The 13,144-nt window shown below is 37.9% G+C and overlaps 1 protein-coding gene across 9 annotated transcripts in view; it reads left to right on the top strand.

Moving 5' to 3' along the window:
• The window catches only part of AMPD3 (adenosine monophosphate deaminase 3), a 36,863-nt gene that overhangs the window by 14,714 nt on the left and 9,005 nt on the right, over positions 1 to 13,144 (top strand). For all 9 annotated transcript variants that reach the window (XM_083839983.1, XM_083839981.1, XM_083839980.1 and 6 more), the window contains 6 exons: positions 6,062 to 6,256; positions 6,475 to 6,606; positions 7,456 to 7,619; positions 9,238 to 9,364; positions 10,199 to 10,362; positions 12,234 to 12,354. In XM_083839983.1, coding sequence (XP_083696109.1) covers positions 6,062 to 6,256; positions 6,475 to 6,606; positions 7,456 to 7,619; positions 9,238 to 9,364; positions 10,199 to 10,362; positions 12,234 to 12,354 — 903 coding nt within the window. The remainder of the gene's footprint in view (positions 1 to 6,061; positions 6,257 to 6,474; positions 6,607 to 7,455; positions 7,620 to 9,237; positions 9,365 to 10,198; positions 10,363 to 12,233; positions 12,355 to 13,144) is intronic.

The raw sequence follows: 13,144 nt of genomic DNA, 5'->3' as shown, positions 1-13,144 counted from the left end.
TAGAGGTGTTAATAATAAAACATATGGTGACTGAGAGATGCAATGGACAGGTGTGGATCAGATAAATCCCTTGGCAATCAGTCTGAGTAGAGAGAAGCTTTACTTGCTCAGTTCAACTTTTAAAAGCAACTGTTCAATGTCTCCGAGCATGTAATTATTTTCTAATTATCTAGTAGTAAATAAGCCAGTCTACAAATGAATTAATGTTGTTCAGAAGCACAAAATGTGCATCACTCAACACTCAAATTCAAGATAGCAGGAACAAGCTTGCTCTTCTCTGGCAGAGACTTGTCCTACTACTAGATATTGTTTAAAAAAATCTTGCAGCACAGAGTTAATCTTGCTTAAACCCTTACAGATAATATTTTTATAAAGCACTCTCTGTGGCAAGCAAACTGCATTGTAGACAGAGTTACTGTAAGCCCCCAAATAATCGTTTTATCTTGCTAGTCTAAGTGACGTTTGGATCCATAACTCACCAGAAATGCTTCTTTAATAATAACAGTATCAACAGTGAAATTTATAATAGGAAATGGACACTACTAGGGCCTATATTTTCAGGATGTCTCTCTTTTAGTCAATCCTTAACAATACAAACTGCCCATATGAAAAGCAAGAAATAAGATTCACCCCCCGAGAGAGAGGTTACTTAAGTTGTTGATTACATCTGTCACACACTAGTATGGAAATACTGGTACAATCTGTTTGCTAATGTAACTGATGGAAAATAACAAAATTAAAGCAATCATTAATATAGTAGCAAGGTCTATCACTGTATTTAGAAATCAGTGTATTTAGAAAGGTACAGCAGAAAGCTGGTCGGCATTATTTGCTGACATGACAATCGGAGTTTATTGTTCTTTTCCCTTCTCTCTGACCCTGCCCTTTTCTTTTCCTGGTTTAGTGGGAATTATCCAGAGAGCTTATCAATATAATAAATCCCAAGATAAGATTTCCATTAAGTAAGGGAAGTGTATGTGTATATTTGAGGTATTGGACTTGACCAGAATGCAAACAGGGAGATGTTTTGCACTGATCAAGCTGGAATTGGAAAATTACCCTTTAATAATGAGACAAACGTTTCACTACACAGATGAGAGTCCACAGGTGGTAAGATAGTGTGACTGACTCCATTTGGCTCACCACAGGAGGTGGACAACTGTCTGTTTAGGAGAAGGCTAACTTTAGACAAGACTTTTGAGTCTGCCATTAGAAAGGCTCTCCCACGTTCTCCAGCCAATGCATAGCAAAGTGCAGTCACAGTGACTGCTACATAACTCCTGTTTGACTGCATTAGGAATGAAATAAAGTAGTAAGTTTAGCTCCACAGCACACAACTGAGTTCTAGCCTTTGTGTACTAGGGTATCTTGTTTTCATAAACAAGGATGCGAGGTTTTTGAGCTGGGCTTCAAACAGACCATTTGTCCAACAGCCTCAGATATTTGAGGGTCAGTGGTTCAGCCTTTCAGCTGAAATACGCCTTCAATGTAAAGGAAGGATGTTGAATATTCTTTTACTTTATTAAAATGTTGCTAATTGCAGGAGGCATTTACTGTGCTTTTTTGGTATAGGAGCGGTTTCTCTTAATAGGAACTTTGGTTTGTCTGTATTGTTCTTTTTAGGGGGGGAGGTTGTTTCCTTTTCTTTTTTTTAAAGGTAAAGGCAAAATATTTGATTACCTAACATTTATTTGCTGCCTTTATGAAGTGTATCTATGTACTGCATTGATAGGTGTCCTTCACTGCATTCACTGCAAATAGCTTTGATATAGTCTTCTAAAGATGAAAAATGGATGGCCTAGTTCTCCTTCCATATGCTTTCTCTTTTCAGCCATTATTTCAGTGTGTCAGTCAACCAGACCTGAGGGTATGACACATTGCCCTAGAACAGAAAATTTTGTGTCTTCTGCCTTTCATTGTCTATTATAGATCTACAAGTAAAGAATTAAGCTTAATGAAAAAGGTTGTTGCTTCCTCTTTGAAAAGCTAATGCTTCCTCTTTGAAAAGCAGTGTAAATATATTGGTGAGCAGGGAATCTGTCAGTGCAACGTGGAACTGTCAATCGGGTGTTGAGGCTGCAGGGGAGTCCCTGGGAAGTCCACGAAGCCCGTAGTTATTGGGGCAGAAGCATGCACAAGTTGAAGTGCACATATGCAGAACACCAGGTAGTTTGCAGTTGTGGTGTTATTAATCTATGCACTGAAATCTATCCATGAAATTGATGTGACTTGATGATTTGTGGATATTTGAGAGAGTGGGAGCAAAGGGAAGCAATGCAGGAAGAGGAGGGAGGCAGAGCGGCTTAGGGAAGGGGGGCCTCCAAGGCGTGGTTGGGGGGCAAAGGGAACTCCACACTGTGAGCTGTACACAGATGTAACTGTCTTGATTGGGAAGTACAAGTGTTTCATTCGCAAAGTCTGCGGACAGAATGGCATGGGTGCTCAGGTCAACAAGGAAAGGGCTGGTCTGAAATGAGAAGGTGCAGAGGAAGACAGGCTGGCTCCATTACTTGGAGAATTGATGAGGGAAGGGAATTCGACCATCCATTACTGAAAGAAAACTGATGTCTGCCACTGCTTGAATGGGATGATGGAGTTAAAAGAAGTAAGGAAAGCTTTGGGTTAACCATTATCTTTATTTGGTTTAAAAAAAAAAAAGTTCACACAAGGCACATGTGTTCCAAGATAGGCTTCTGGCAGTCATTTTGTTCCTTCTTTTCATTGAAGGTTAATGTGACCTTGCATAAAATGCTTCCTCTTGGGGGGAGATGAGAAAAAGAACTACAGAGAGCTTGGCGAAGGGCGTGCAGCCGAGTGTTTTTTATTTTTTCACTAAGGGAAAATTGGGATGGAGTGGCAGCGTAATAAATCTGGACATGCAGGTAGAATGCATGCAAGTAGAAGCAAATGAACCTTGTGGTAGGGGATTGTTATTCATGTCCCAGAAAAGACTTTGCTTAGTTTATGTATGAAGAACAGGATAGTACCAGCTTAAGAATGGGACCGGTTTTGTCTTTCTTTAGGGTAAGGGAGGAGGCAAAGGGGCTATTTGTCACTCTTATTTAAAGTGAATAGGTTCCACTTTTTTTTAGTAGTTGCCTTTCATAGTAAGTAACAATGAGTTTGGCAACAATTCCCTAACATGATAATGTTTCAAATACAAGTTTAAAAAAATCTCTAACCAGAGCAGACCATATAAGCTATGTCTAAAGATTCTATGCTGCTTCATTTGGATGGGATTGCACCCTTAATTGTGAAAATGCACAAGAGCATGCAGACTAATGTATTATGTGCTAGGCTAGGTCAAAGCTCAAGTCATTAAAACCTTTCCAAAAAATGAAGTAGCTCCTAAAATGCAGAATGAAGAAAAAGCTGTGTGTTACTCTGTTAAATTTTTGTTGGTATAAAGTTGCTGGTTATGTAAATGTTATAATGTACTGGATAGTTAAAGTAGCCAAAGTACTGCATCTTCTCTGATAAAAGCATTCTCTGGTAGAAAGTCTCACTCTCGGGCAATAACTATATTTCGAGAGAGGGAGGAAGAGAAAGAAAAGAAGGCAGGTCTTGGTTCTCAGGGAATAAGCCGGATGTGGTTAGCTTAGCTATAGAGCTGTGTGTGTTATGGTTATGGGGACTGGTGAGAATTTGACAGGAACTTGCCAAATTGCAGAGGCACACTTGAGAAAAGCATTTCTCAAAGAGAAGCAGGACTTTAAAAGAAAGGCAGTTACTATTCTGTCATCTGATCCTTGCATACAAGCAAACAAACAAAATGTCTCCTTGCTTTCCCTTATAACAGTAGCTGAGTCATGTTGATTTAAAGGAAGAGGAAGTTTTGAAGGGACAGTAATTTCAGTAGCTGAGCCACCACTGAAAACTACCACATTCTGAAACTAAATTAACTATACTTGTTGAGGTTCCCTGTAACTGGTATTGTATGCTTATATATTGCTTTCTCATGCATGTTTAGAGCTTATGTATCTATTAACTGTTATTTAGTTCTCCCAGGTAAGGTAACCAAACCTGCTAGTACATAGGATTTCATTGGTACAGGACCAGGTTGTAGTAAACAATGTTTTTCTAAAACAGAAGACAATTCCTAACTTAAGTAAGCATTTATAAAATGCACTTGGGTTCAAATGTCTATACAGGTACTCCGGGGAACATAATAATATGTTAAGCAGAGCTGGTTTTACTATTTTACACACAGTAGTGCTTCCTGTGCATTAGTACTGTACCTCCTGTTGCGTCCAGACAGGACTGGTTCTTGCTTCTCTTCATTCAGCTGTAGTGTCTAGCATATTTGAACTGACAGGTCTTAAAAGACCAGCTTACAGAAGGGTTCTGCAGGAGTAGGAAGCAACATATAGTCAGTTTGTAATACATGTTTCAAGATAATATATAACAGGGACAGGATGGTTCAGGTGATAAGTCTAAAAAAACACCTCATAGTTCCTCTGTCCTATATATATGGTAGGAGATGGTTTGGAATCATAGTAAGTAACATTTTACCGTGAAGTGTTATGTGAAATTGTAGCTGGTGCACAAGGCAAGTGTTAGAAATAGTGAAAGCTGGGACTGTTTCTACCACACATCCTTGCTCTTGCAGCCCTCCGTATCCAGCTAGTTCCTGGGCTGGAGGCTAACGTGAAGCTTAGCAGGCAGCCTGTAGCACTACTGAGCTAAAACTGCTTCTGCTAGGATCTGGCACTCTGGACTGGAGAGCAGTTTCAGAGTCTGTCAAACAGTTCCCAGGGCTTTTGCGCTTATTTTTGTCAACTGTGAAATATAATCAGGACAGTGTTTTTTTTTTTGTGTGTGTGTGTGTGTTTTGTTGGTTTTGCTTTTAAATTGATAGTAATTTGTTGCTAGAGGCATTTCATTATTTTGGCTAGGACATGCATCAGGCTATTCTGTTTTTCAGTCAGGATGGATTACTCAAGGAATTTCACAGCAAATGTACCCATAGGTGCTGCTCCACACACACAAGATACTTCTGTGCTGTTAAATTCCTCATTATCCCTGCTAAGGCCTATTCCTTCCTTTCAGGTACTTAGTCCTCATGAAGTTATCAGCATTACCTGCCTTTTCATATAAGCAGAAGTTGGGGAATATACCTGGTTTTATTTCTTCTGTTCTTTATCTGTGTAGTTAAAAATACTGAACCCTTGACTGCAAGTGGACTGTGTTATTCATTGCATATACCTGCTGGAGGCAGAAATTACACATACTTAAAATGGAAAACTTAAACCAACAAACTCCCCGACCTCACCAGTTGTTTCTTTGGATTGTGATCTATCTAATACAGGCTGCTCAAATAGCAGTGCAAACTTCTAGGCAAAAGAGAAGAATATCAGTGGAAGCTGTTTTGTTCTTGTCACTTTTTTTTTTAAATAGGCACTCCAGAAAAAAAATGGAGTGCTCTCAGTCCTTCTGTGAAGCTTGCACCTCCCTCAGTGTGTGAACAGTTCTGAAGAAACTGAAAGGCCTGTCAGTATTATGAGTTGTTGTATTATGATTAAACTTGAAAAAGGTGACAAAAATCTCTCACGTGCATGAGACCTGAAATGATTCATGTGGTCGAAAACCAAAAATGACTTCTGCTTTTGGAAGTGGCTGAGAATTCCAGGTCCTTTCAGTCAGAGAGGATGGTTATAAACTACGGTTTGTACCTAGAACAACTTCATTGATTCATGGATGAAATATGTTGAAGGATACTACGGGATCAGAGCATCCTTTAAGGAAGTCTCAAATTTTTCTCTGAATCCCAATTCTGTGATTGGCATTTGTAATGTATCTTGTTGAAAAATTTCTTATATAAAAAGGGAACTATTAACTGACAGCTACTTTATTTTATTGATAGCTCTGATGATTGAATAATCCTCCCCAAACCAAACTGTCAGGGTTCTGAAACATTTTGACTTGCTGAGGCACAAATCCATTCATTGCTTAAGGAATATTTTAGAAGGCTTTAGTCATTGTTGTCAATGACATACATTAATTAACAAAGTAAGTTTATATATAAATATAACAAGCATGAATGACCTTATTTTGGTTTCAGGTTGATACTCATATCCATGCTGCTGCTTGCATGAACCAGAAACACTTACTGAGGTTTATTAAGCATACATATCAAACAGAGCCAGACAGGATTGTTGCAGAGAAAAAAGGCAAGAAGATGACCTTAAAGCAAGTCTTTGAAAGCCTTCACATGGACCCTTATGACCTCACTGTAGACTCTTTAGATGTCCATGCAGTAAGTAAGATACCAAAATAAGAAAAAACTATGTTTTCTAAGTGTGAAATTCTGTTTTCTACATTTTTTTCATGATAACATTAAATCAGAATTTAAACTCATGCATTACTTCATGTTTGAACTAAGCATAGCTCTTTTCTTCTTTGTGCATTTTATTTCTAGGCAATTTTATTTATATTGTGTACTTAAAACCAAGATTATTTTTTTTCCTTCTACAGGGTCGTCAAACATTTCATCGATTTGACAAATTCAATTCTAAGTACAATCCAGTTGGTGCCAGTGAGCTGAGGGACTTGTATTTGAAAACTGAGAACTACATTGGTGGTGAATATTTTGCTCGCATGGTCAAGGTAAATAATTTTTATGCTTTTCCAGCTGTAGAGAAGTAAGGGTTAGCAAAAGATTTGTGGTAACTGTATCTAGAGTTAGCAGTGTGGTTAAGTGATTCTCAAGTATTAAGCTTGCTCTACCAATTTATCAGAAAGGCCTCTGCTAAGTCAGCCACTGCTGCTTCCTAAACAATTGTTTGAGCTCTAAACTGTGTGTAAGTTCAAAGCAGAGTTGTGTGCAGTTTCAAACTAATGGGGAGCTGCCAAGACTCAAATCACTGGCTTAATATTTTGTTAGGATGTAGTTGGCTGGTGCTAGTTGCTAGGGAAGGGAAGACCTAAGAAAGCACCTCTACAGAAATCTGTATCTGCACACACATGCACAGGCTTCAGGTTTGCTTCTTACAACAAAAGAATTAGTTGTATTCATGAACTAGATATCAATGATTTTTAGATATACATAAGTACTTGTCTAAAATTAATAGTCTTAAAATTACTTAGTACCATGAGTTCTAGGTCAGATTCATTAATGCTCTGCTTATTTTATGCAGTCATTTATGATGGTATAAAGTATTATTGTTCTGATTTACCAGTTTTGAACATGTCTTGCAAAAATATTTGGAATAGTTGCACAAAAATTTTGTCCTCTAAATCTAGGTGTTACAATTAGTTATACTCAAATGGCATTCTGGTAGAACATTTAAATACCTAAAATCAAAAAAACAATGAATTAACAGACTAGCAATTCCCTTTAAGGAGTAACAGTACAAAGCTATACCTGGTCTGAGGAAAATACAGTGGTGAATATACTACTAGCTGTTAATGATATTCAGTGTCCATACTAAAGCAAATATATTTATTGTTCAATAGGAAGTAGCCCGTGAACTAGAAGAAAGTAAATACCAGTATACAGAACCCCGATTATCCATTTATGGACGGTCTCCTGATGAATGGCTGAACTTGGCAAAATGGTTCATTAAAAATAAAGTTTATTCCCCAAATATGCGCTGGATAATTCAGGTTCCCAGAATCTAGTAAGTAATCGTGAGTTCTTGGTAATCCTAAGAGTTTGAAATCATCCTAATGAATTTATTTTAATTTCTGATTTTTTTTTAATGGCTTATGAGCTGTTCTGTAGTTCTATTTATAAGCAACAGCCTGGGAAACTTATTCTTGACCATTGCTGCAAATCTCATGACAGTCTGGGGGTGGAGGAGGAGATGTGGTTTAAATGTACTTGTATGAAGCCATTCAAAACAACTGTGAAATACTTTAAAGCCTGAAGATACTAAAAACAAAAATCACAACTGGATGAAATTAAGTTGCATTCAAAGACAATGTAAAATGCAATTCAGTAATGAAAATAAATCAACTCCTGAATTCCGTAAGGGAGCAGAAATTGCTCTGCAAGACCATTATCATCAAACTTCCTTAAGACCAGTGACTACATGACAGTGAACTTAGAAATGCAACCCGCATTGTTATGACCCGCATGTTATATTAAGTTGCAAGCTTAAATCAGTATTAGTACTGCTAAGTTTTTAAGCATCCTTTGGGACTTTTAAGTCCATTATTAAATGTTTTGTGTTTCTACTACTGTGTATTGTAACTAGTACAGTCTCCCGTGATGATTTTGCCAGCCTTAAATGGCTGAGCTTTGTGTTTTGAAATTGCATAGTTCAAATATGAGTAGAGAAAGAGCTGTTATAGTCGCATGTATCTCCCAGAGTGTATTTCTCACTAAGGAGAAAGTTCCTCTCTTTTCACAGAATCACAGAATCATCTAGGTTGGAAGATACCTCCAAGATCACCTAGTCCAACCTCTGACCTAACACTAACAAGTCCTCTACTAAACCATATCACTAAGCTCTACATCTAAATGTCTCTTAAAGACCTCCAGGGATGGTGACTCAACCACGTCCCTGGGCAGCCCATTCCAATGCCTAATAACCCTTTCAGTAAAGAAGTTCTTCCTAATATCCAACCTAAACCTCCCCTGGCGCAACTTTAGCCCATTCCCCCTCGACCTGTCACCAGGCACGTGGGAGAACAGACCAACCCCTACCTCTCTACAGCCTCCTTTAAGTTACCTATAGAGAGCGATAAGGTCGCCCCTGAGCCTCCTCTTCTCCAGGCTGAACAACCCCAGCTCCCTCAGCCGCTCCTCGTAAGACTTGTTCTCCAGACCCCTCACCAGTGCTTCCATTAAGTCATGCATTTAATGACTCACTGAAGTACTGCCTCTCTTTTGTGAAAGCCTCACTAAACCATAACATTTTACTTTCATTTAGAGTAGTTAAAACTAGAGAACAGACTCTCGTGAGGGGTGGTTCCTTATCTCCCTTTTTAGTACTTGGATTGCTGTAAAGGAAAGGGGTCATTGTTCTTGAGACTACATCTACCACTGCTTACTTGCACTATTTTTGGAGCACTCAGGAACTTCTGCAGAGTCTGGATGAAGCAGAATGCCAGGCAGTGCAGGAAACAAAGCACAGAAACAATCCCTGCCTTGACATTAAACTTTGGATTTCTCAATCCTGGGAAAACTGAAGCCTTAGAATATAAACAGAAATGAAAGGAAATGTGAAAACTGATGAAAAACATAAGATGATTAAAGAATAGTCACAACTGTGTGTATTTTTTCCCCTTCAGTGATATATTTAGGTCAAAAAATATTCTGCCTAGTTTTGGGAAGATGTTAGAGAACATTTTTGTACCTTTGTTTGAAGCAACAATCAATCCCAAAGACCACAAAGAATTGCACCTTTTCCTCAAATATGTAAGTATGCTCAGATTTTCTGTCTTACATGAAATGGAGCCTCTCCTATTCAACACAGCTGTTGCCAGACACTAAAAGAACCTTTCTCCTATGTAGAATACTTATTACTGTTTTAAAACAGCTCAACAGCTATTTATTTGTACTGCCAGTAGTCCTCTCTATAATGAAGGACCAAAAAATGTTCACATGCTCTTGCGGAGAGGGAACCTACTAATCTGGTATGTGAAGGAGCTTGCCTCTGAGACTGACCTCCAAAAAGGAGGCGACTGAAGGGAAACAACGTGTAGATCCTGATGGGGCTCAGGAAAGATCTGGTTGACCTCATTAAGAGAGACATTTGTGAACATACCTCAAATCAGAACTCAAGGTTTCCTGAGAGCTTCTGGCCTACAGCTGCTGTTCAAATAACAAAGCAGATGAGTTCAAAGGGTTATAATCTGTATCTAAGAGACTTCTTTTTCTTTTCCCCTCACCCCATACTGTTGTGCCTTGTTAAGATCGCACACTTCTGAACACTGATGCATCAATGGCAGGACTCATCTTCCTGCATAACAGGAGGAATGTGTCATGTTCATGCTTGTTCTTTATTTGTGCTTCTGCAAACCCTGCTTCATAGTAGAACTAGTTTCTGGAATGAGAGTTGCTGTTTGGGTAACATTTCAAAGAAAACATGCTATTCCTGTTGTCTGCATGGTATGGTAGAAGGGCAGAACAGCAGGACTGCTAGTATAAGGAGGGCAACTAGATGCTTTGTGCAAACAAGTCCTGAAACAGAAGTAACATCAAAGTTTGCTTCTTGAAAGCACTAATTCCTGTGAATCTCATCTCCCACAGGTGACTGGCTTTGACAGTGTTGATGATGAATCCAAACATAGTGGCCATATGTTTTCTGACAAAAGCCTTAACCCTGACCTATGGACCAGTGAGAAGAATCCCCCATATAGCTATTATTTGTATTACATGTATGTCAACATCATGTTGCTAAACAACCTTAGGAAGTAAGTAGTCATTTTGCCCTGTTATGAGTTTCCAGAAAGAAAAAAACAGTTAGTAATCTTGGTCTTGACTCAAGTCTGTGTCTAAATCATACATCTATGGAAGCAAAGGTTATCTCAAACTATTTCAAAGAGTCCAAGAGGGGTACATGATTTATTCTGAAAATGTTAACTATAGACTTAAATGAAATACTCAGAAATTGTAAAGGCATCAGATTAGTATCTTCATTTGACATTTGTGTATAAATTCCTTAAATCTGAATATATTTAAAACAAAAAAAGAAAGAAAAGAAACCCCACAAAATTGACTTGTTGGTCTTTGTTCAGATTCACAGTGGATTTCCAAATCTAACATACTTGTTGGTAGCTTGTTATCTCGTGGTGATTTCAGAGATACAAAGTTGTGAAATGCTAGTTTAAGGGCTGCTGCTGTTACCGAAGACAGACAAAGGAAGCCATAAATATAAACCACACATCTAGCTAATTAACTTAAATGTCCTTTCTGATTCATTCAGTTTTATCACTTTTGATACCAATGCCTAGGCAAATAATGCAGGGATGTATGATTCTGAATAAGAAATCATGACTGTGAAAGCAAATTTTGGCATTGCCTCAGTTAAGCCTGAAATTCAACTTGAGGTTATGTTCCTGAATTTATAGCTGATTTGCCAAGTGATCTGCACAACTGACTCAAATTGAGGCACAGAGAGGTCATCCGTTGACATTGCAGTATCATCACCTGCCCTGCAAGGATTTGGTTCATTATTTATAAAATGTTGGGGAATTTTCTTATAGGAGGTACATAAATTGTCATTTTAACAAGTCTTATTCGAGTTTACAATCAAAATGTTATTTGTCCTCTCCTCTTCCCCTCTCCCACTGCTACCTTAAGCATTTCTTTCTCTACCAGCCTATATAATCAAATCTCATAATAAAAACATCCACCTTAGATTGCTTTGTACTTAGGCAGATCTAGTTGTTAGATACCTGCTGAGTTGTCTTGTTCATTACAGAACTAAAACTAAAGTCATCCCTTCCTCCTGTCTTTCTCTGCATTCTCTGTAGTGTACACTTTTTGTCTTTTCAAAAACAGAGATTCTGTCAGAACTTACACATTTCTTTTTAACCTCAAGATCATTTCAGTTACCGTTTGAAAATCTCCCTAGGTAATCATAAAATCATCTTTATAGCTAGGTGAGACAATGAAACAACTCATCAACAAGTCAGTAAAACTGTTCACACCACTAAACACAGTAAGTGTTTGAGACATCGCAGCCAGTCCATTGCAAGACTGTTTTACACTTTCTATAATATGAACTACATCAGCAAAGTTAGATTACATCCTCAGATCCTTTTTCAGGAGAAGCATTACTGACCATATATCCTCAAATTGCTATATTCTCCAGCAGTCCTTGTTGAAATTCTGTTTTGAACACCCCCAAAGACTTGGAGTATGCGTCTGCACTGTATAGACAGGGTCCATTATAACTTAAAACAGAGCATCATTTTTATATATTGATGATACAAATAAAATAGTTCTAGAAATTATAGTGTGAAGTCTAGCATAATAACTAAAATTCCCTGATCAACTGTTCACCCAGTAGGTAAGCAATTGCTAAATGAGTTGTAACTGGGGAAGGAAAGAAGAAGGAACACACAAATACATCAGGTCGTGGAAGAGACTTGGGTAGAGGGACCTGCCCTATTTGACAGCAGCTCAATAGGCCGATATGTAGGCCTGATGGGATGTCATGCCAAACTGTATGAAAATGCATATATTTTTATTTTAAATACCATATTAATGATAATTATATACATAACAGATAGATAATAATGCATTTCTTGTTAGTGGAACTTGGTTTTAATCTCCTCAGGGAAAGAGGCATGTGTACTTTTCTGTTTCGACCTCACTGTGGAGAAGCTGGGTCTATCACGCATCTTGTATCAGCCTTTCTGACAGCAGACAACATTTCTCATGGATTGCTCTTGAAGAAGGTATTGCTTGCTTGCTCATCTAAACTAATCACTATCTGCTTAGACATCAGTCACTGGTTCAAATAGCAGTCACCAAGTTAACTTATCTGGACAGTCCCAAATTAATATTCTTAGCATGGCACAAGTTACTCTTCACTTTGATCATAAAAGCATAAGCTTAGCAGAGCTTCCTATTTCTTATTTAAGCTACAAAAACAGATATTTTACCACGTGAATATTTTAAAGCTCTGTCTTTATAGGAAAAATCAACTGTTCTTATATGTCAAGGGCTTGGTGATGCCTGCTTTTGGTTACTGTAAGCAGAACTTTAGTTGTAGTGGAAAAAAACTACTTTAGCTTGTTACTACTCCTTGTTTTAGATCTTAGAATTATTTAAGGAAAGCTCTAGTTTTTTTCTGCACAGGGACAAAGGTGACTAAAATCCCTGTGCTTCAGCATTCATTCAAAAGGTTTTGATTATTTATATCTAGAGTAACTGGGATCATTTGATCATGAAATTTAACATAACTGTATAACACGGCAATACTGTATATACAGCTTGACTGTCGTGGCTAGGACAGACATTATTTCTGGCATATCAGTAAATAACCATTGTACAACTCCTCATCCCCAGGCCACTGTTTTGTAATTAAAATAATTTGTCAGTGGGTGGCAGACTTGAAACATGAGTGTTGTAATTCTTCTGAAAATTTTCTCATAAATTGAATTTTCGGGTTAGTGTTAGAAAATTCTCTCTGTATTTTACAATGTGTCCAAGAATAAAGAATAGTTTTGTCTAAAACCATGTCTG

This window comes from Anser anser, assembly GCF_964211835.1.
Source record: "Anser anser genome assembly, chromosome: 5".
NCBI lineage: Eukaryota > Metazoa > Chordata > Aves > Anseriformes > Anatidae > Anser > Anser anser.
Note: the sequence above shows the minus strand (reverse complement) of the source record. Positions and strands in the feature narration are given on the sequence as shown.